The sequence below is a fragment of the Panthera onca genome, chromosome X, assembly GCF_046562875.1.
Source record: "Panthera onca isolate mPanOnc1 chromosome X, mPanOnc1 haplotype 2, whole genome shotgun sequence".
In the NCBI taxonomy this organism is placed as follows: Eukaryota; Metazoa; Chordata; class Mammalia; order Carnivora; family Felidae; genus Panthera; species Panthera onca.
Window position 1 is genome coordinate 84615787 of NC_138357.1, and position 22750 is coordinate 84638536.

Consider the following 22750-nt stretch of genomic DNA (forward strand, 5'->3'; position numbering starts at 1 on the left):
TTTTTAGTTTTCTGAGGAACCTCCACACTGCTTTCCAGAGCGGCTGCACCAATTTGCATTCCCACCAACAGTGCAAGAGGGTTCCTGTTTCTCCACATCCTCTCCAGCATCTAGAGTCTCCTGATTTCTTCATTTTGGCCACTCTGACTGGCGTGAGGTGGTATCTGAGTGTGGTTTTGATTTGTATTTCCCTGATAAGGAGCGACGTTGAACATCTTTTCATGTGCCTGTTGGCCATCCGGATGTCTTCTTTAGAGAAGTGTCTATTCATGTTTTCTGCCCATTTCTTCACTGGGTTCTTTGTTTTTCGGGTGTGGAGTTTGATGAGCTCTTTATAGATTTTGGATACTAGCCCTTTGTCCGATGTGTCATTTGCAAATATCTTTTCCCATTCCGTTGGTTGCCTTTTAGTTTTGTTGGTTGTTTCCTTTGCTGTGCAGAAGCTTTTTATCTTCATAAGGTCCCAGTAATTCACTTTTGCTTTTAATTCCCTTGCCTTTGGGGATGTGCCGAGTAAGAGATTGCTACGGCTGAGGTCAGAGAGGTCTTTTCCTGCTTTCTCCTCTAGGGTTTTGATGGTTTCCTGTCTCACATTCAGGTCCTTTATCCATTTTGAGTTTATTTTTGTGAATGGTGTGAGAAAGTGGTCTAGTTTCAACCTTCTGCATGTTGCTGTCCAGTTCTCCCAGCACCATTTGTTAAAGAGACTGTCTTTTTTCCATTGGATGTTCTTTCCTGCTTTGTCAAAGATGAGTTGGCCATACGTTTGTGGGTCTAGTTCTGGGGTTTCTATTCTATTCCATTGGTCTATGTGTCTGTTTTTATGCCAATACCATGCTGTCTTGAGGATTCCAGCTTGGTAGTAGAGGCTAAAGTCTGGGATTGTGATGCCTCCTGCTTTGGTCTTCTTCTTCAAAATTACTTTGGCTATTCGGGGCCTTTTGTGGTTCCATATGAATTTTAGGATTGCTTGTTCTAGTTTCGAGAAGAATGCTGGTGCAATTTTGATTGGGATTGCATTGAATGTGTAGATAGCTTTGGGTAGTATTGACATTTTGACAATATTTATTCTTCCAATCCATGAGCAGGGAATGTCTTTCCATTTCGAAAAGAACTTTTAATTCAACTTCATTTTAAAAAGATATTCATTGACTATAAAAATTCTGAGTTGGCAGTTATTAATTATTTCACTATTATAAAGATGATATGCCACCATCTTATAACTTGCATTGTTTCTGATGAGAAGTTCCCTGTAATTCTTACCTTTGGTGTTGAATGGTTGTATATTTTTTCCAGTTTTCCACTTCCTTAGGAGTCAGGGTAAAGCCCTGGGGGAGCAGATTGGAAAGAAAAATGTCATGAATACACGCCATACGATATCTGTGCAGAGTCACTTAGGTAGATCTTAGATGCATGTGTAGCAAGGAAACACATCTTAAAACCCTATGGCTCAGTGGAAAAAAAAAATTCAAATTTAAGAAAAAAATCAAATTTAAGAAATACATCATGGAGGCATGATGGTTTAACAGGAACCCGATTTACTCTCCCACCTGAATAGCTGCAAACCAAAAAAAATTCTAAAGCTTTTACGTCATGGCACCACAGGCAACAGCAGAGAGCAATCCCTGAGAGAAAGGAAACTAATATGGTGAGCTCTCAGATTGCCCAACTCCCCCAATTTCTTGCCTGGGTGGAGTTTACAGGCTGCAGCACAGGGAGACTGAACACAAACAGAGCCCAGTGGAGAGCCTGAGTGAAGGAGACAGAGTTGAGAGTTCTGAGAGGCCAACGTGACTAGAATTTGCTGGAAATGAGGGAGGGGAGAGCCACACAGAGAGATAGTTCTGGAGAGCTGCAGAGGCTTCCCATCAGGGTGCAGTGTATGAGCAAAGGGGAGTGGTGGTAGCTGACTTCCATTTTCTGGAGTGAGTGTGGATAATGGTGCCATTTACTGAGATGGTGAAGATGGGAGTTTTAGAAACAAGAGAGATGGGGAGTCTGAGCCTTTGGGAGGGGTAGGTATACCAAGTGACCAGTTCTAGACAGACTCACTGTGAGGAGCCCTTGAGACATCCAAATGGAGATGTCACGTAGGGGAATGAATATATGGGTTTGGATCTCAAAGGCGAGGTTCAAACTGGAGCTGTAGATTTTGGAGTTACTAGCATGTTAGCATAGATATATGGTTATATAGCATATATAGAGAGAGGCTGATATAAAAACGAATGTGACAAAAGCTCGCATCATAAGAAAAAAAAGTCGTAGCTATGTATGGGGATGGACGTTAAGTAGACTTATTGTGGTAATCATTTCACAATACATAAAAATATTGAATCACTACGTTGCACACCTGAAACTGACATAAAGTCATATGCCAATTATAGCTCAATTTCAGAAAGGAGAAAGAAAGCAAAAACAAGCGAACAAAATGAGTACGAGAGTCCACTATGGCTTTTGTAAAAAGCACAGGTTCAGTTTGAGATGGGAACACAGTATTTTCTGTTAGCACTGAGCAGCTTGCCAAGGCTTTCATTTCTAGGGTCTGGTCACCTCCCACAGAAACGTGTTATACAGGAAGGGCTGAAGAGACACAGGCTGCTGACAAGGGAGGTTGCTATGCAACAGCTGAGGAAAGTCATCCAGCCAGTCAGAATTGATACTGGTCACTGGAGAGTAAAAGCTGTGGTCCTAGCAATAGCTTCCATTCACACACAGGAGTCCCGGAGAGGCTGACATAAAAACAAATCTGAAAGTCTGCTATGGTTTTTGTAAAAAGCACAGGTTCGATTTGAGTTGGAAACATAGCCTTGTCTGCCTCCAAAGCAGTTTCTCCAGTCATTCTGGAAGCACAGCAGCATGTGTTGGGTTGGGTAGGACCCTGGGATGTGCTTCCTGTGCTCTCCATGTTGCATATTGAGAAACCAGGCTCACAGATGTCCAGGGACCCGAGCAGGCTCACACAGCTAGCAACAGACTGGCCCGGCACCCCATCCCTGGAATTCTGAAGACCAGCCCGGTTTCTTTCCACAAGACCACAGCGGCCCCAGGCCCCTGCCCTGCAAGGAACCCCGGGCAAACATTTACTCTGAAGCAGGGCTTGCCATGGCTCAGACACACAAAATGCCTGATTGTCCTGGCCGCTCCAGCGGGCACCAGGAAGGCCTCAGGGGCAGCGTGTTTGTGCCACTCACAGAGAAGAGGCCTGAGGTTAGGTCAGGGAGTGGACCCCAAGGAGCAATTCCCACACCTGGATGGACCCACGCGTGCAGTAGGTGAGGGCTGGAGACTGGGGGTCTCTACCTGTGTCCCGGATACAGAGCATGAGCTTGCGTCTCAGAGAGCACAAACTTTGCTTGTTTGGGACAGGTGTTGGCAGGGCAGGAGAGCTGAGGGGTTGATCTGTCGCTCCAACTGAAGGGGGGGGGGGCGCACCTCAGTCCCCAGGCCAGCCCTACTGGGACATGGGGTCTGGAGTCAGGAAGACCCAGGCCCACATATTGCATTTTCTGTTTACTGGCTCTGTGGCCTTGTCTAGTTCATGTGGTGTGACTGCACTTCAGCTTTCTGATCTGTAAAATGGGGATGCTGACAGCCACCTCCCAGGGCTGCTGTGAGAAGAAGACAAGCCCCAGTACAGACAGCGCTGTGATGCACAAGCTGCATACAGAGTAGCTGGGGAAGCAGATGTTCCCAGTGTGTCTGGGGGCCATAGAGATGGGTAGTGCTGGGCAACACAAGGGCAATTGGCATCCTCTGGCCATTTCCATTCCCCTTGTTACAGTTAGAGACACAGCTAGAGACCTTTGTGTTTGTGACCTAGGGGTCATGCTGGGGAAGCCAGGCATAGTGTATTCCAGACCACACCAGAGGAGTTTAGCGGGAACGGGGAGGGCAGGGACGAGAAGCATTGTGCAGAAGTGCGGGCACCGAGGGTAGATGATTGGGTGGTCGAACTGCACCCAGAGCTGCGAGTGCGCGAGCCTGCGGTCAGAGGAGGGGTGAGGGGTCTCGGGCGGGAAGGAGAAAACACCCCCCACCCCGCCCACCCACTCTTGGAGTCGCATGCGCACTGGGGACCTGGTGGAGAGGGCTTTTGTTGGGAAAGCGGGCGGGCTGGAGGGGTCCGCGCATGCGCAGGCTGCCCAGACGCGGGGGGTGCGCGGAGAAAAGGGGCGGGGTGGTCGGAGCTGCTGTGCTGGCAGCAGTAGGCGAGGGCGCGGCTGCGGGGTTCCTGGTGCTGAGGACGGACGCCATTGGAGCCCCAGGGAAGGTAAGAATCCAGCCTCGGACTGGACCGGGAGAGGACGAGTGGAACCCGGCACGGTGCGCCCTCCCCTCCCCCGATAGCCGGATCTGAACAAAGCCCAGGCACTCAGAACCTGAGCCCGCTTAGACCCACGGTCTAGGTAGGACACTCCGCCCCCCGCCCCCCCCTCCGCACCGACCTCTTCCAACAGGAGAGGAGAGTCTTCCAACAGGAGACTCAGGCTCTCTGATCCCCACTTACACTGGAGCCCACAATCCGAACCCCTTTAGCAGACCCGTGTGCACCCTGCTGAGCTATCTTAGAGCAGAGGCCCTACCCCCACCCCAACCACTCCTAGATCACTCCAACCAAGCTGACCCCGTGGGCCCCTTCCTGGAGTTGCGATCCTGGGGTTTGAGACCTCCAGCGCTCTAATTCATGCCTCACCTAATCCGAGCCCCCACCCCCACCCTTCTCACCCCTAGCGCTCCTGTATGAGCCCAACCCAGACCTGAATCATCAGCTGAATGCCCCCGCCTGGACCTAGCCAGAGGGTCTCTGGATTCAGTTTCCCATAGCTTTCCGGGGTCCCAGTAGTCTCAGCCCTCTCATGTCATCTGCTCTCCCCCTTCGTCGTTAAATCCAAGCCCTTTGTTTCTCCCTCTCTCAATGCATCCCCCTTTGGGACTCTTCAGACCCAAGCCCACCAGTCCACCCCCTATTCAAATCTAGAGGCTGGGACGGGGAGCGTGCCCCTCTTGAACTCCCCTTTAAGTGCAGGGAGACCATCGCTATCCCTCTCCTAGTGCTGCGTCTCTGACAGAATCTAACCCAACAGACACCCCCTCCCTCCCTTCTCCCTTCTCCCCCTCCCCCCTCTGTCTGCCTTGTACTGCCTAGTAACCTGATGATTGCAGCCTCCCTCCTCCTGAGGGATCCCACCTCCCACTGGATCCCGCCCCCTCCCCCTTGAAGAAGCCTCACCCTCCCTCCCTGGCTAAGCTCTCTTCTCCTTGGGACCACCCTCCCCCCCCCCCCCCAGCATGGCTGAGGGAAGCTACCGCATGGAATCAGAAACCTACAACGTTGAAGACATGGATGAGGGTAGCGATGAAGTCGGGGAGGAGGAGATGGTTGAAGGAAATGACTATGAAGAATTTGGTGCTTTTGGAGGCTATGGCACCCTCACCAGCTTTGACATCCGTATCCTCAGAGCCTTTGGGAGCTTGGGTCCAGGCCTTCGCATCTTATCGGTGAGGCTCCTTGTTGGCCACCTGCTGGCCCTGGGCCTTCTCCCCTGTGAAGCTGCTTTGAGGGGGGGGGGGGTGAATGGGAGGGTTGAATGGGGAAGGACTGCCCAGCTTCCGGAGCATTCCCTCTCCTGCTCAGAGAAAGGGGGTTTGGGAAGTCCGGGGTAGGGGGACAGACGGGGGGTGGGGGTTGGGAGCTGGCTGCAGGGAGGAGGCTGGGTGGGAAGCATGATGTGAGCTTGTAGAACTGTCTGCCTTCCCCTACCCTTCTGTCTGGCCTTGCAGAATGAGCCCTGGGAAGTGGAAAACCCTATGCTAGCTAGGACTCTGATGGAGGCATTTCAGCTGGATCCAGAAACACTTGCCAATGAGGCTGCTGCCCATGCTGTCAACGTAGCCCGCGCAGCCGCCTCCAATCGTGCTGCTAGGGCCGCTGCTGCTGCTGCCCGTGCCACCTACAATCAGGTGGTCACTGACCGCCCAGTGGCCACAGACCAGGCTTCAGGAGCAGATACCCAGCCCATGACCTATGCGGCCCAGGCTCAGGCAGCCACCCCTGAGACCACCCTTGCTGCTCCACACATCTCCCAGATGCTAGTCACCAGTGAGATGGCCGCCCCAGGGGCTCCAGCAAAGTCCACACAGCCCCAGACAGGCTCCCAGGCCCAGGAGGCTGCTACTGAGGGTCCTAGTGCTGCCTGTGGTTTCTCTCAGGCTCCGTGTGCCAGTGAGATGGATGCCACCCGGCCCAAGACAGCCTTCCTGGGTCAGAACGATCTCTTTGATTTCACCCAGCCGGCAGGTGTCAGTGGCATGGCCTTCTCTCGCTCCAAGAGGCCCGCCCCGGCCCAAGAGGCTGCCACAGAGGGCCCCAGTGCTGCCTCCAGGGTGCTCCAGGCAGCACCTGCCAGGGAGGGGGCAGCCACCCGGCCCAAGACGACCAAATCTGGAAAGGCTCTCGCCAAGACCCGGTGGGTGGAGCCTCAGAATGCTGTGACAGCAGCTGCTGCCAAGACCAAGATGTCCACAAGCATCCCTGGGCCTGAGGGTGCAGCTGCCCCTGCCCAGCACAGTGCTGAGCCCTGGGTCAGGATGGGAGGCAAGAGGACCAAGAAGGTGAGACCTCCCTGCAGTCTGCACCGCCCCCCTTGCTCCCCTCCTTTCTCTGCTCTATCCTCTCCTCTCCCCTCCCCTCCCCTCCCCTCCTCTCCCCTCCTCTTTTCTGTCAGCTTGTGCACGTTGGTCCAACACAAGTTTGCTAGCATGCTTTGACCCCACGAAGTCTCTGCCCTCAGGCCTGACGGGAGAAGAGGTTGGCTCGGTGCGGGGCACATAGTAAGCACTCAGCACATGTCATCCACTGTTTGTACTACCCTCATTTCCAAGTATCTCTTCTGGTTAAGACGTGTGCTGGGCACTTTTGCACGGTGAGTCTGGTAGCCCTGGGTCTCTTCTCTCTCTCTAATGCTACAGTCCAAGCACCTGGATGACGAATATGAGAGCAGCGAGGAAGAGAGAGAGCCTCCTGCGGTCCCACCGACCTGGAGACCATCGCAGCCTCCGATGACAGTGCGGGCTCATATGGTTCCCCGGCCACCGATGGCCCTGAGGTCCCAGGTACCCTCAAGACATGTCCTGTGCTTGCCACCCCGCAACGTGACCCTTCTGCAAGAGAGGGTAAGAAATCTGCCTTTCCCCCGTCTTCCTCCTCTCCTCTCCTATGGGCCAGTTCTTGGAGGTCAGCCATGCCTTGATCTCCCCGTGTGCTCCTCCTCCTCCAGGCAAATAAACTGGTGAAATATCTGATGATTAAGGACTACAAGAAGATTCCCATCAAGCGCTCAGGTGGGCAACCTGCGCCCCCTCCCTGAGCCCTGCCCTTCCCCCGTCCCCATCCCTACCCTGCAGGGCCTCGCATCACATGTCCCCACCCAGTGTGCCCAGCTGATCGCTCCCATTTGCACAGTACGGGGGTCCCAACTGTGCTCCCCTCAGTGAGGCTGACTGAGGGGGTGCAGCTCTTTGGCCCCTGCTCAGCCCTGGTGCTCTCTCCACCTCTCATCTCCCGCAGACATGATGAAGGATGTCATCCGAGAATACGACGAACATTTCCCTGAGATCATTGAACGAGCAACGTACACTCTGGAAAAGGTGGGCAAAGGGACAGGGGCAGCTCCCTGTAGTACAAGAGCTGCAGGCAGGCCTTGCACCCTGCAGCCCCTTGAGGCCCACCTCCGGCACTACCTGCTCTGGAAGCCCTCCCTAGCTTCTCCACCTGGGAGCGTCCACCTTATGCTTCCATCCCCCGCGGGGTCCTCTCCCTCATGCTCTTTTGAGTGTCTCTTGTCCCCTGAAGTGGGTCCTGTTGCTTTGGTCGGTGCCAGAGCTCCCACAGGGCAGTTCTTCTTCGGCCTCTCTTCTTCAGTCTTCCGCGTGACTTTGGGGTCCCGGCTGAGAGAGAGTTCTGACGGGAAATGAAAGGACTGCCTGCGGGACAGGCAGCGTGGGTTTCTCATGTCCTGTTCTGGTTTCTCCCCCACGTAGAAGTTTGGGATCCACCTGAAGGAAATTGACAAGGAAGAACACCTGTACATTCTCGTGTGCACACGTGATTCCTCAGCTCGTCTCCTGGGAAAGTAAGAAAGGGCAGGCAAGAGGATTGTGGGTTCCTCACTGGTGCCTCTCCCTTTCCTCTCGGAGAAACGGGAAAACAGGGCTTTGGTGCCTGGCACAGCTCCTACCCACAGTTAGTGGTGCCCAGTGATTAGGGGATGAAAGGGCAGGAGCCTGGGGTCAAGCCTTGGCTGCTCTCAGGGCTTCACCCCCACCCCGGCCACCTCTTCACCCCATCTTCTGGGAAAGCAGGCTCCTTGTTGCCTGTCCCTTCCTGCTACGTGCCTGGCCTGGGCTTGGCAGAGTGGTCCTGGGAGAAGGAAGCTTCCCGTCCAGTCTAACTCCCGGTGCTCGAAGGGCGGGGAAGGTCTGGATATGCCTCCTGTGGACACACTGTTGCCAAGCATTTGCTCCCTGCCCTGACCCTGTTGTGGACACGACTCTGGGAGGGGCTCTTCGCATCTACGTTTGATGCGTGAAGCGATTCAGTCTCAGACAGAGGAAAAGATGGTCTGGGTCGGAGAACAAGCCATGCGCAGAGTGGGAAGAACCGCTCTGTAGCCCAGCCATCTGGGAAAGGCTAGTCAGGTGAACCGATCCTAGTCCCTCGGGCAGATGCCTGCCGGATAGAATGCGTCTTTCTCCACCTTTAGGACCAAGGACACCCCCAGGCTGAGCCTCCTCTTGGTGATTCTGGGAGTCATTTTCATGAATGGCAACCGTGCCAGCGAGGGTGAGTGGCTAGACCTGCCGCCGGGGGCGGGGGGGGGGGGGGCTGCCGCCCAGAGTCTCAGCTTTGTGTGTGCAATTCTTGTATCTCATCTCCCCTCACAGCTGTCCTCTGGGAGGCACTACGCAAGATGGGACTGCGCCCTGGGTATGGTTGGGCTCTCGACTCCCACCCCTTAGTGTTGTCCTTGGGCACCAGTGGCACCAGGGTTGCAGTAGCTTGGTGGCCAGGTGCCAGGGGAGTGGACATCCTGGACTGGGTAGAGGCAAAGGGTCTCGTCACGGTGCATGGGGAAATGGTCCTGAACTCTCAGCCCCTCGCTGCTCCACATCCCCTCTCTGTCCCCAGATGAGATGTAAGAGAAACCATCAGATTTAGGGATTCCACCAAACCCTTGCCTAGGGTATCCTTGACATCCTTGACGTGCGGCCCCTGGTGCCACCCCAGGCCTCCATGGGGATGCCCCACAGGCTGGGCAGCTCTCAATCCTGCCAGGGAGTGCTCCCGCCCACGTGTCCCTCACTGCCACTGTTCTTGTTATGGATTCCTTTCCTTGCCCTCAGGGTGAGGCACCCATTCCTTGGCGATCTGAGGAAGCTCATTACAGAGGACTTTGTGAAGCAGAAGTAAGTATTGGCCAGGTTAACTTTGTCTCATGCTTGTGCATTCCTCGTGTGCCGATCTGGCCGAGAAGCCATTCTCCATCCCGTATCTTAGCACCAGAGGGATAGGTGTCCCTGGTGTGAGTGTGGGTGGCGGCTGGAGTGTTGGCGAGGAGTAGAGATCCAGCTTGGTCTTGGGGAAAGGGAGTACAAGCTGACAGAGAACACGGTGTAGGGTGTGTTACAACCCCCATGCCCTTTGGCACCTGCCCCATAGGCTGTAGTAGAATTTCCCTTGCTTTCCATCCCGGGAACAGGGGACTCAGAGGGTGGAAGTCTGAGCGTGGCCCCCACAGGTAAGCGCCCCATTTGGTCCTAGAGCCCAGCCCTCCTGGCTTTCTGGTTAGGGCCCACCCAGTCCTTGGTCCTTGGAGAACATGCACGCACCCACACAGGCACACGGACACGTGCACGCGCACACCGTCAGGGGTATGGGCGGAGTGTGCTGCTCTTCTTCCCTTTACAGTTGTTCTCTGCAGTGGGCCGTCCCGGGGTTCCGCCAGGCCATGGACGACACCCTGCACTGGGGTGAGCTCAGAGCAGGGTGCCTGATGAAATGGCTCCTCTGTTTACAACACACCCAACGGGACTCTGGGTGCATTGTGACAAGGGGCACAAACTTGTGGCCTTCCTATGAACAGATACCCTACACGTGTCCCACCCTGCACTTCCACGTGGCTTCTGGGCAGGACTGGCGGCCTAAGGCTTTGTAGGCCTCAATCGTGGAGGCAGAAACCCTAGGAGTGAGCGTGGGAGTGAGGCATGGGCTGGAGGTCAGGACCATCCTCCCCCAGGAGCTGAGCTGCATCATCGGGCTGGAAAGGGGCCACCTGGGAGCCACTGGTGCAACAACAGGTCTGCCTGGCTGGAAGCAAACGTTTCTCTTCCTCTTGCCCTGAGGTACCTGGAGTACAAGAAGGTCCCCAATAGCAGCCCACCCGAGTATGAGTTCCTCTGGGGCCTGCGAGCCCGCCACGAGACCAGCAAGATGAGGGTGCTGCGGTTCATTGCCCAGGTAACAGAGAGCCTCTGTTTGGGGCCAGGCGATGGGGTCTGGGTCTGGTCCTTGCTGTACCTTCTTTGTTTCTTGGTCACGGCCTCCTCCCACTGTCTGTCCAGTGAGGATACTGACAGGTTCCTAAGTAGGTCACTGACACAAGTTCACAGACTTAGTAAGCGGGAGGGATGGGGTGAAGCCCCTGGACTGGCCTGGAATAACGGGAGAGTCAGACTCCAGCGGTCTTTATTTGTGTAATGATTATGCACAGCTCCCAGGAGGGTGTATGGCAGGAAGCAGGTGCTCAGTGGAGGTGGGCTAGCTGTTTGGATGGTCGCTGTCACTCTACTGCAGAATCAGAACCGAGACCCCCGGGAGTGGAAGGCTCATTTCCTGGAGGCTGTGGATGATGCATTCAAGACGATGGATGTGGATATGGCTGAGGAGCATGCCAGGGCCCAGATGAGGGCCCAGATGAATATCGGGGACGAAGCTCTGATTGGACGGTGGAGCTGGGATGACATACAGGTGGAGCTCCTGACCTGGGATGAGGACGGAGATTTTGGCGATGCCTGGGCCAGGATTCCCTTCGCTTTCTGGGCCAGATACCATCAGTACATTCTGAATAGCAACCGTGCCAACAGGAGAGCCACTTGGAGGGCTGGTGTCAGCAGTGGCACCAACGGTGGGGCCAGCACCAGCATTCTCGATGGGCCCAGCACCAGCTCCACCATCCGGACCAGAAATGCCGCCAGAACGAGTGCCAACTTCTTCTCCTGGATCCAGTAAGGTTTTCAGTCGCTAAATGAAACTCTGCAGGAGGGTGTGGGAGGGGGCTGTGAGAAGTCGGGGGAGGGCCTGGAAGCAGTGGGGTAACCAAGAGAGTGTGAAAGACATTTGTTCTGTCCTTGCGTCCCTCCCCGTTTCACATATATTTGTATTTCTGCGTCAGCTTTTGTGTCTTGCATTGCAGGCAGCGCTGATGGACTGCGGCCGTCACGCACCAGGCCAGAGTGCCTCCTCAGATCCCTCCCTCACACAGCACTCTAGGCAGCTTCTCCCTGCCCATCTGAGATGGCATGCCAGATGAAGCTCTCTCTGCCCTTCCTGCTTTGGTTGTGTGCTGTTGTTGTGCGCTTCTGTCGTGTTTTCATGTTTTTGGTATCGGTGTTACATTAAAGTTGCAAAATTACTTGGGAAGTTTCTTCCTTTACCTGCGCACGTGGTGCTCTGAGGAGCACGTGGTTGGGTGCTCTGAGATGGCCATGCCCCGCCTCTGCATGGAAGGCAATAGGTGTGGGTACAGTGCTGGGAGATGCGGAGGTGCCAGCTGAGTGCCTAGACCGTGAGTTTCGAGAGGCTCCAGTCCACAGAGTTACATGATTTCCCACGTGGTACAACCCCAGTTAGATGCCAGTGGTGGGGGAGGTGGCGGGAAAAGGGGTGGAGTGGAAGGCTGTGGGTTGGTGCCACGGTCCCTCCCACCACACAACAAGGTCCACAGACATTCACCAATCCCCGCCTCCTCCACCCCATCTTTGGAGGCGCCATCTTAAGGGAACCCTTCCCTCATCCTCCACACAACCTCAGCATCTCATCCCTCCCTCAGATGGAGTCTTCAGGGCAAGGAGATAGGCCTCAGCGACATTCTCAGCCCTCCAGCAGATGGAAGGAGGAGCCATTGTTCCCGACAGAGTAGGTTTAATGAAAGTAGAGCTCACCAGCCCGTTGCCTGTGACCATGACCCGAGGCCTGTTGGTGGGCTCTGGAGCTCTTCTTCACTGGAAACAGGGCTCTCCCAGTGAAGCCAAAGCAAGGCCTAAGTCCTGGTGTCTTGAAGGGCTGAGTGATCCCTGCGGGAGTGGGGTGGGGACTGCAGTTCCTCCCGTGGACCAAGGTGAGACACCTGGGAGGGCTCAGTGGCAGGCGGGACAGTGGAACTTTCTCAGGCCCCTCAGTGACGTCCTCAGTTGAGGGGACGAGGTCCCAGGTTCAGAAGCGGGAGAGAGTAGTACTAAGGACCCCTGCACCCCATTGCCTCTTTTCCCTGAGAAGAGGTTCCCCTCTCTCACCCACACTAGGCTCCTGACCCAGATCCAGGCACCTAATTGCGCAGGCCCAGTGGAGAATGAAAACGTGGGTCTCCCTGTGAAAAAATGAAGAATTCCAAGAGGGTGACAGCAGAGCATGGAACCAGGTGTGCAACGCCTGCGAGCACGGGGTCCCATGGGGCTGTGTAAGTCACACCCCCAGGAAGCTGGCTGTGTAAGGTCTCCTCCCCTAAAGTCAGGCTTCAGGTGGGTTTCTGCCTTGTTGGCCACTGCTGTGCTTTCTGTCTTCCTGGCTGCTGGGTCTGGGCTCGGCAACAGGGACGCTGTGATTCTGACAGAGATGGGTTCCCCTTCACTTTAGCTTTACTGGTGCATGGCCTGGGATGTGAGAGGGATGGATGATGCCTGGGCCCCAGCCCTGGGGTGGTGGATGACCCAAGACTCTTCTGGCACCCTCACCCTGGAAACCTCCCAGGATCCTGCAGGATGTGCCTTTTCCTGAATGAGGGTGCAGACACTCACCAAATGCCACAGGTGTGGGTTTGAGCACTGCGTGCAGAGGACACCTGAGATAAGGCACCTCGTCTGGAAAGGAGGAGAAAGTATGTGGCAATTTATGACAGCTACAATGCGATACCAGTGTCATTTGGAAATGCATTCAACAAAGTTTAACGCCTATTCAGACTAAAAGTTATCTGGAAACTGGGAATAGGAAAAGCTTCTTAAATCTGATAAAGGTCATCTGAAACATATTTCATCATTAAAATCTGAAAGCTTTCCCTCTAAGGTCTCTTACCACTCCTAGTCCTGATTGGCAGTCTTAGTTAGTGCATTAAGGCAGGATTTGCAAAAAATTGAAAGGGCATACAAGGTGGAAAGAAAGAAGTAAAATTGTCTTTATTCATAAGTGAGAAGATCACATACATAGAAAGTTCCACAAGTCCTTTTAAAAATTACTAGAACTCCTGCTAGTGAGATAAGCAAGGTGGCAGGATATGAGGTCCATACCCAAAAATCAATTATAGTTATCTATCCTAGAAACAAAAAATTGGAAATAAAAATAAAAATATCATTTACAACACATTCAAAACATGAACTTCTTAGGGCGAATTTAACAAAATACATGTGAAGCTGTAGATGAAACATTTACATTGGCATTGCTGAGAGAAATTTGAAAAGATGTAAATGAATGGAGAATAGATGATGTGTTTAGACTTTAAGGCTCAATATTGCTAAGATGAAAACTCTCCCCAAAATGATCTGCTGATTCATAATAACTCAAATGACTAAAAAAACAACAAGGTGGTTATATAAATTTTACTGACATACAAAGGATTGAAATAGCCAAGGGGCACCTGGGTGGCTCAGTTGGTTAAGTGTCCGACTTTGGCTTCGGTCGTGATCTCACGGTTGGTGAGTTCAGGCCCCGCATCGGACTCCGCGTCGGCAGTGTGGAGCCTGGTTGGGATTTTCACTCTCTCCTCTCTCTCTGCCCCTCCCCTGCTCGTGCTTTCTTTCTCTCTCTCAAAATAAGTTAATATACTTAAAAAAAAAATCTTTGAAATAGCCAAAACAACTGTGAAAGAGAAACACGTATTTGGAATTCTCATGCTGACTAACTTCCTAAGTTACTATAAAGCTACAGTCATCAAGATAGTGTGGTACTAGCATAAATATAGACATGTAAATAAATAGAAAACAAATAGAAAGTCCAGGAATAGAGGTACGCATATACGGGCAATTGATTTTCAACAATAGAGCTAAGGTGATCCAATGAGGGAAAATATGTGCTCAACAAATATTAAAGAAACATTGAATATGCATATGGAAAAAAATAGAACTTTTGCATTACCTCAAATCACATACAAGGGGAACCCAAAAAAGACAATAAGCATAGATGTAAAGGGAAAAATTATGAAACTTGTTCATGGTAACAGGAGAAAAACCTTTGTTAACTTGAGTTAGGCCACACTTCCTAGAACACAAAAAGCATGAACAATAATAGGGAAAAAAATGGTAAACTGGCTTTATAAAACAATTTAAAAGGCAAATTAAACCTTGCTTTTTTGGAAGATCTTGGTAAGAAAATAAAATCCAGTCACAGAGAGGGAGAATACTTACATAATAAAGAACTTACTTGCATGTCTGGACATACAAAAATCTCTTACAACTCAGTAATGGGAACACAGAACTTGTTTTAAAAATAGCTAAAATATTTGAACAGACATTTCCCCAAGGAAAATGCATGCCAAATAATTAAACACATGTAAAGTTGCTCAAAGTTATTAGGCAACAAGAAAATAAAAATTAAAACTGAACCGAGACAGCATACCACAACTACTAGAAAGAGCTACATTCAAATGGGTGACAATGATGGCAAGGGCTGGTAAGGTGGAGCCACTATGGTTTTCACATGTTAGCGTAAAGACTAGGTACTTTGGCAGTTTTTGGCAGTTTCTTATTAAGGTAGGCATGCAAGTACCATGTAATCTAATCATTCCAGTCTTTATTTAATTCAGAAAACTAAAAGCACATGTCCACACCAATCTTGTATGTGAATGTTGATAGCAGCTTTATTCATAATGTCCCCAAACTGAAAACATCCCAAATGTCCAGCAGTTGGTGAATGAATAGCGAACTTTGGGATATTCAAAGTATCGCAAAGGAGCAAACTACCAACACACACAATGTTTGGGAATATCAAAAGCATTATGTGGTGGACGACTGGAAACAGAATATTGCATGCTGTTTGAATCATTTGACATACAATTCTTGAGAAGATAACACTATACTGAGACAAGAGATCTTGGTGGTTGGCCAGGGCTGGAGATGGAGCAAGATGTTTGACTTCAAACGCACAAGAGGGAAGTTGGCAGGGCACTGGAAATATTCTGAATATTGATAGTGGTGGTGGTTACACACGTTTCAATTTGTCAAAACTCATCAAACTGTACACTTAAATAGGCACAGTCTATTGAATGTAAATTATGTATCAACAAAACAAAACAAAAAATAAACATAAAAGATATTTTACAGACAAAATATAAAATACCTGAAAACAAGAAATGTATTATATACATTTTCAACAGGTAAGTCATGGTGAAGAGATGTTAGTACACTAGATGATGAATTAGATAAAAATATCTAGAGTAAAACATACAGAGAAAAGATGAAGGAAATACAAAATGAGTAGGAAGAGATTCAGTGGATGCAGAGGCTAACATGGGCGGAACATATTTTAATTGGAGTTAAATGAAGAGGAGACAGGAAAAGTGCCTGGGCAATATTTGAACAGACAAGGGCATGCTGTTTCCAAAACTGATGAATAACATCTCGCTTAAGACTCAAGAAACACTAAGAATCTCAAGCAAGAAAGTTCTAAAGCAGACATCTTTTAAACTTACATTGTCAACCTGCAAGAGAGAGAGAGAACATCATGGAAGCAACCACGGCAGATAAAGCTAAAGCCATGGTCTTCAAAACGGAACAATGAGAGCGATGATTGGCTTTCAGCATAAACAGGGAAGACCAGAAGTCTCTAGGATGACATATTCAAGGTGTTGAAACAATATAACTGCCAACTTAGGGCTCTATAACCAGGAATAATATCCTTCAAGATGAAGATGAAATAAAGACATTTCCAGATAAACAAAACAATGAAGGTTTCATATTCTTATTATATGATCCAGCAATCATGCTTCTTGGCATTTACCCAAGTGAGTTGAAAACATTTGTCCACTCTAAAACCTGCACACAAAAATTTATAACAGCTTTATTCATAATTGCTAAAACTTGGATGCAATCGTTACAGCACGGTGACTATAGTTAATAATAGTGTATTGTATACTTGAAATTTGCTGAGAGAGTACACATGAAGTGTTCTCACCACAAAAAAAAAGGGGGTAACTATCAAACCATGATTACTTTGATCGTGGTAGTCATTCCACAATGGATATCAAAATGTTACATTATTCCACCTAAATAGATACAATTATTATTTGTCAACCATACCTCAACAAAGCTGAAACAAAAGATGTCCTGCAATAGGTAAGTGCATAGACTGTGGCACATCCATATAATGCAGGGTTACACAGGGAAATAGGGAAAAGTGCTACCAAGTTGCAAAGGGACATTTAGAAACATAAAGACAGGTTGCTACATGTAAAAAGACAATCTGAAAAGGCTACCTACTGTATGAATCCAACTAATGCATATGATATTATGGAAAACGCAAAACTATGGAAACACTAAAAAGATCAATGTTTGCAAGGACTTTGGGGTGAGTCAAGGAAGGGAGACTAAGTGGAACAAAAGGAGGTCTTAGGACACTGAAAGTATTTCACTTTCTTACACCACACACAAAAATAAATTCAAAATGGATGAAAGACCCACATATCAGACAGGAAACCATCAAAATCCTAGAGGAGAGGGGCACCTGGGTGGCTCAGTCGGTTAAGCATCCAACGTCGGCTCAGGTCATGATCTCACGGTTCGTGGGTTCAAGCTCCATGTTGGGCTCTGTGCTAACACCTCAGAGCCTGGAGCCTGCTCTAGATTCTGTGTCTCCCTTCTCTCTGCCCCTCCCCCACTCACACTCTGTGTGTGTGTCTCTCTCGAAAATAAATAAACAATAATTTTTTAAAAAAAAATCCTAGAGGAGAAAACAGGTCAACTTCTTTTACCTCGGCCACAGCAACTTCTTACTAGACATGTCTCCAGAGGCAAGGGAAACAAAAACAAAATTGAAATATTGGGAACTTATCAAGATAAAAACCGTCTGCACAGCAAAGGAAACAATCAACAAAACTAAAAGGAAACTGATGGAATGGGAGAAGATAATTGCAAATGACATATCTGATAAAGGCGTAGTATCCAAAATCTGTAAAGAACTTATCAACCTCAACATCCAAAAAACAAATAAACCAGTGAAGAAATGGGAAGATGACATGACTAGATACTTTTCCAAGGAAGACATCCAGATGGCTAACAGACACATGAAAAGATGCTCAACATCACTCATCACAAAGAGAAATACAAATCAAAACTGCAATAAGGTACCACCTCATACCTGTCAGAATGGCTAAAGTGAACAACTTAGGAAGCAACAGGTATTGGCAAGGATGCGGAGAAAGGGGAACGCTTCTGCATTGTCAGTGGGAGCGCAGACTGGTGCAGCCACTCTGGAAAACAGTATGGAGGTTCCTCAAAAAACTAAAAATAGAACTACCCTACAACACAGCAATTGCACTACTATGTATTTATCCAAAGGATACAGGAGTGCTGTTTTGCAGGGGCACATGCACCCCAATGTTTATAGCAGCCCTATCAACAATAGCCAAATTATGGAAAGAGGCCAAATGTTTATCAAATCATGAATGGATAAAGAAGTGGTATATATATTATATGATGGAATACTACTTGGCGATGAAAAAGATGAAACCTTGTCATTTGCAACAACGTGGATGGAACTAGAGGGTATTATGCTAAGCGAAATAAGTCAGTGAGAGAAAGACAAATATCATATGATTTCACTCACGTGTGGAATTTAAGAAACACAATGGATGAACATAGGGGAAGGGAAGGAAAAATAAGATAAAACCAGTGAGACAGGCAAACCATAAGTGACCCATAAATAAAGAGAACAAACTGAGGGTTGCTGGAAGGGAGGTGGGTGGGAGAATGGGCTAAATGTGTGTTGGGCATTAAGGAGGTCACTTGTTGGGATGAGCACTGGGTGCTATATGTAAGTGATGAATCCGTGGGTTCTATGCCTGAAACCTCTATGTTAACCAACATGAATTTAAATTAAAAAAAAAAGAAAGAAAGAAAACAATAACCTGTGCCTCTCTTTCAAAATTTAGTAGAATGGCAAATTCAACTCAAGAAGGCAGAAGAAATGAAGTAAGGATAAGAGCATTAATAAGTTAAAGATAAAACAAAATAGTCAAGGTTGGTTCTTCAGAAGGACAATACAATTGATAATCGTCTTTGTGGGCCTGAAGAAAAAGGAGAGAAGTTCTCTAGAAACCAATGTCTGGAACGACTGAAGAGACATAGCTATGAGTAATGAAGATATCGGAAGGTCATTAATCAAAATCATAAGCAGCTTTATGTAAATGCAATTGAAGAATTAAAGTAAAAATTTCAAGAAAACACAAAATGACACAAAATCAACAAATTATTCTCTAAATATTAAGCACGTGGAATCTGAAGAAAACAACAACAACACAAAACAATGTCCATATTCGGATGATACCACCAATTAATGCAACAAAACTTTCAGGATGAAAAAATGTCAATCTTACATATCTGCCGGAAAATAGCAAAAAGAGGAATCACTTCTCATCTCAGTCCACGAGGCCTTAACATGATAAGAACGTTATAAGAAATGAAATGTATAGACTGATCTTTCATATAAGCACAGAAGGAAAAATCATGAATAAAACACTAGCAAAACAAATCCAGTTGTATGTTTTAAAAGGATAATATATCACAAGCAAGTCAGGATTATTCTAGAAATGGAGTGGTTTAGCACCTGAAAAATAAATGTATTCCACAGAATCAATGTGTTAAGAAGAAAAACTTATTATATTCCCTATAGATGCAGAGAAAAGTATTTCATGAATTTGATTTTCAAAAAATAAACATCAAGCGATGTGGAGAATAGGGAAACTTGTACACTGTTGGTGGGAGTGTAAACCGGTACAGGAACTATGGAAAACAGAATGGAAGTTCCTCAAAAAATTAAAAATAAAACTGCCATATGATCCAGCAATTCCGCTTCTGAGTTTATATCCGAAGGAAACAAAATCACTTTCTCGAAGAGATATCTGGATCCCCATGTTCATTTCAGCATTGTGTCCTATAGCCAAACCTTGGAAACAACCTAAGTGTCTATCGAGACATGAATGGATAAAATATATTTTATAATGGGATATTATTCAGTCGTAAAGCAGAGAGATGCCCTGCCATTTGTACAACATGGAAGGATGTTGAGGGCATTCTGCTAAGGGAAATAAGTCAGACAGGCAAAGACAAATACTGTATGGTCTCACTTATGTGTGGAATCTAAAAAAAAGCCCAACACAGAAACAGACAGTAGATGGTGGAGAATGTGGGGAGATGTTGGTCAAAGTGTGAAGAATCTCAGTTAGAAGATGAAAAAGTTCTGGAGGGGTGCATGTACCCCAATGTTTATAGCAGGGCTTTCAACAATAGCCAAATCATGGAAAGAACTTAATTGTCCATCAGCTGATGAATGGATAAAGAAGATGTGGTTTATATATACAATGGAATACTACTCGACAATGATAAAGAATGAAATCATGCAATTTGCAACCACGTGGATGGAACTGGAAGGTATATGCTAAGTGAAATAAGTCAGTCACAGAAAGACAGATATCATATGTTTTCACTCATATGTGGATCTTGAGAAACTTAACAGAAGACCATGGGGGGAAGGGAAGGGGGAAAAACTAGTTACAAACAGAGAAGGAAGGAGGCAAACCATAAGAGACTCTTAAATACAGAGAACAAACTGAGGGTTGAAGGGGGGGGCGGGTGGGGGAGAGGGGAAAATGGGTGATGGGCATTGAGGAGGGCACTTGTTGGGACGAGCACTGGGAGTTGTATGTAAGCGATGAACCATGGGAATCTACCCCCAAAACCAAGAGCATGCTTTACACACAGTATGCTAGCCAATTTGACAATAAATTATATTTAAAAAAAAGAAAAATTCCTGGAGTTCTATATTGAGCACAGTGATTATAGTTAACAATACTGTGACATACATTTTAAAGTTACTAAGAAAATAGATTTTCACCAAAACATTTTAATTATGTGACGTGGAGTTGTTAACTAACTTTATTGTAGGGATCATTTCATTGAAATGATCATATCACTGAAATTGTGTGTGTGTGTGTGTGTGTATGTGTGTGTGTGTGTGTGTGCGTGTGTGTGTGAAATCATCATGTTATTTAAATTTATGTAATGCTATATGTCAATTATATATCAACAGAGCTAGAAATTTTTTAAATAAAAATAAACATTTATTGTAAAACCTCTATGCCAACTAGGAATAAGAGAACTCTCTTAAACCAATCAGAATATCTTTACAAGCCTACAAGAACCATTGCACTTAATCATGAAATATTGAAAGCCATCCCTCTGAGACCATGAAAAAGACCAGGTTACCCACTGCCACCACAAACAATGCCATAAGGGAAGAAAAAGTAGTAAAAAGGATCCAGCAATACAGCCCCAAATGCATACACGTGTGAATCAAAGGACATGTATGTGAATGATTCCCACAGTAACATTTGTAACACTCTGGGACTGGAAATTACTGAAATGTCCACCATCAGAAATAGAATGCACAAAAAACCGTGGTATATTTATACAAATTGAAATATTATTCAGTAAGGAATATCAATGAACTCAGCTAACAAACTACAAAAAAATGAAGAGCACTAAGTGAAAAATATAATGCTGCCAGAAGAAAGCTAGATTATAAGAATATGTACTATAATGACTCTATTTATCATGTGCAATGAAGTTCACAAACAAGCAAAAGCCAAGTGTTAAAATTCAAAACACTAGTTAGACTCGCTGAGGTGGCACATAGCAGTGAGTAGGTAAAGGCATGAGGGTGATTTGGGGTTGCTGGCAATGCCAGATCTCTTGACCTGGACTATAGTTACTCAGATATTTGTGATGATATAATAATTTACTGAATGGTACACTTATGTTTCATACAATTCCCTTTTTGTGTTGTATTCCACTGAAAAGTTACAGAAAGATGTCTTAATAAGTAGAATCCCAGGAGTATACATGAAGAGTTGATTCCTTGCTGATTTGAATATTCTCTGGCCACAATGTCATTAAAGTATAAATTAATGACCAAAACCATTTGAAAACTCCCTCATATATTTGTAAGTAAAGAATATCCTCCTGATACCCAGGCCTCTATGAAGAAATCACGTTTAAATTAGAAAATGTTTTGAACAGACTAATGTGAAAACTTGAGAGTCTTTTGCCTGCTATAGTTATGAAATCTCTCCACTTGTGATAGATTTCTCGGGGAAAGATCTCCTGCATCTATGGGAAAAGACAAGATGCCAGCAATTTGCACAAGTTGGGAATGAAGCTAGGAATTAAACTTTTATGTAGATTTTTGCTTAAATCCCTATATTGGGTTTGGATGCCTGCCTTCACCTAAGGCTGAGATCCCAAAGTCCATTAATCATCCCTTAATCCCCTCCAGAGAGTGTTTCCTCAAACTCCCAAGGGTTTGGGGAAAGTAATTTGCCCAGATAGAGGTTGCCGAGAGGGGTTCTGGATGTCTAAATGTGTCTTAACTATACTGTAGAGCAATCATGTAATTTACAACCCCACCATTACCCCTAACTTGCTGGAGAACATGCCACTGCCAATCTTGCAAACAGTTTGAAGGTCTGGTGAGGGGGTTTAAAGACCACTGCTTTGGAGTTTTCCTCACTGGTTGGGTAGGATTAAATGGTCTTAAACCAGTGAAGTCAGACATCACTCATCTATCTGCTTCCCACCTTCTCATACTTTATAATAATTGTCTCTTTACCCACCCTTTTTGTCCTTGTGAGGTTAAGAATCTAATGAAAAGGATCTAGCCTGGAGAGCAGAAGCAGGAATAGATGGAAGAACAAAGAATGAAAGAGAATACATGAAGGACATGAACAAAGGTGCCTCTGGGGCACTTGGAAACAGAAACAAGCATCCACCAACACGATGAAACAGCTCCTCACCCTCTTTTGGTGCATGTGTTAGATCCCAAAGAGTGGGCATCCAGTTGGACTTCAGGCTCACACCTTGGGTAGCAGAGGACAGGATACCTAGGTCCCATCATAAGAGTCCCATCATGCTGCAAACGATGGAAGAGGGTAGTTGACCCCAACATTAAGGGGAAGACAGTTACCTAAAGATGCAATAAGAGAACGCTGGATGGCAGAAGGACAAATGCTAATGGCATTCCCTGCACTGAGCCCACCACAAAAATTAGTTCCCCTATTGTTCATTTAATTCCACATCACTTACTATAATTGGCGGTGTTAACAATTTTGCCTGTGATTCATTTTATGACGCACTGATCTACCAAGCTGAAGCTCAATATGCATGGCCCATGTTAGGTCACTCATAATCAAATGACTTAATTCTTAGTCACTCCATA

General features: G+C 47.5%; 1 protein-coding gene and 1 non-coding gene across 4 annotated transcripts; both read left to right on the plus strand.

Annotated features, from left to right (window-relative positions):
* The first annotated feature begins 4136 nt into the window (after positions 1-4136).
* On the plus strand, positions 4137-11690 carry LOC145714502 (melanoma-associated antigen D4). Of its 3 annotated transcripts, none has more exons than XM_081794029.1 (13): positions 4137-4270; positions 5289-5499; positions 5782-6612; positions 6970-7173; positions 7278-7341; positions 7568-7647; positions 8041-8132; positions 8763-8842; positions 8944-8986; positions 9403-9465; positions 10402-10516; positions 10853-11283; positions 11472-11690. In XM_081794029.1, exons 2-13 carry the CDS (start codon positions 5290-5292, stop codon positions 11479-11481), a joined length of 2223 nt encoding a protein of 740 aa, XP_081650155.1. In that variant the 5' UTR covers positions 4137-4270; position 5289; the 3' UTR covers positions 11482-11690. The 3 variants fall into 3 exon arrangements, with proteins under 3 accessions (XP_081650155.1, XP_081650157.1, XP_081650156.1); XM_081794030.1 differs by lacking the exon at positions 4137-4270 and adding an exon at positions 4293-4406; XM_081794031.1 differs by lacking the exon at positions 11472-11690 and having other exon boundaries at positions 10853-11287.
* On the plus strand, positions 10027-10155 carry LOC145714784 (small nucleolar RNA SNORA11). The gene has a single exon (XR_014136991.1). It is a non-coding gene; the product is annotated as a small nucleolar RNA SNORA11 (small nucleolar RNA).
* Positions 11691-22750: the final 11060 nt, after the last annotated feature.

Coding starts and splice junctions, on each gene's coding strand:
- LOC145714502 (XM_081794029.1), top strand. CDS start 5,290: ATGGCTGAGGGAAGCTACCGCATGGAATCAGAAACCTACAACGTTGAA. Junction 6,613..6,969: donor GAGGCAAGAGGACCAAGAAG/GTGAGACCTCCC, acceptor CTAATGCTACAG/TCCAAGCACCTGGATGACGA. Junction 10,517..10,852: donor TGCTGCGGTTCATTGCCCAG/GTAACAGAGAGC, acceptor ACTCTACTGCAG/AATCAGAACCGAGACCCCCG.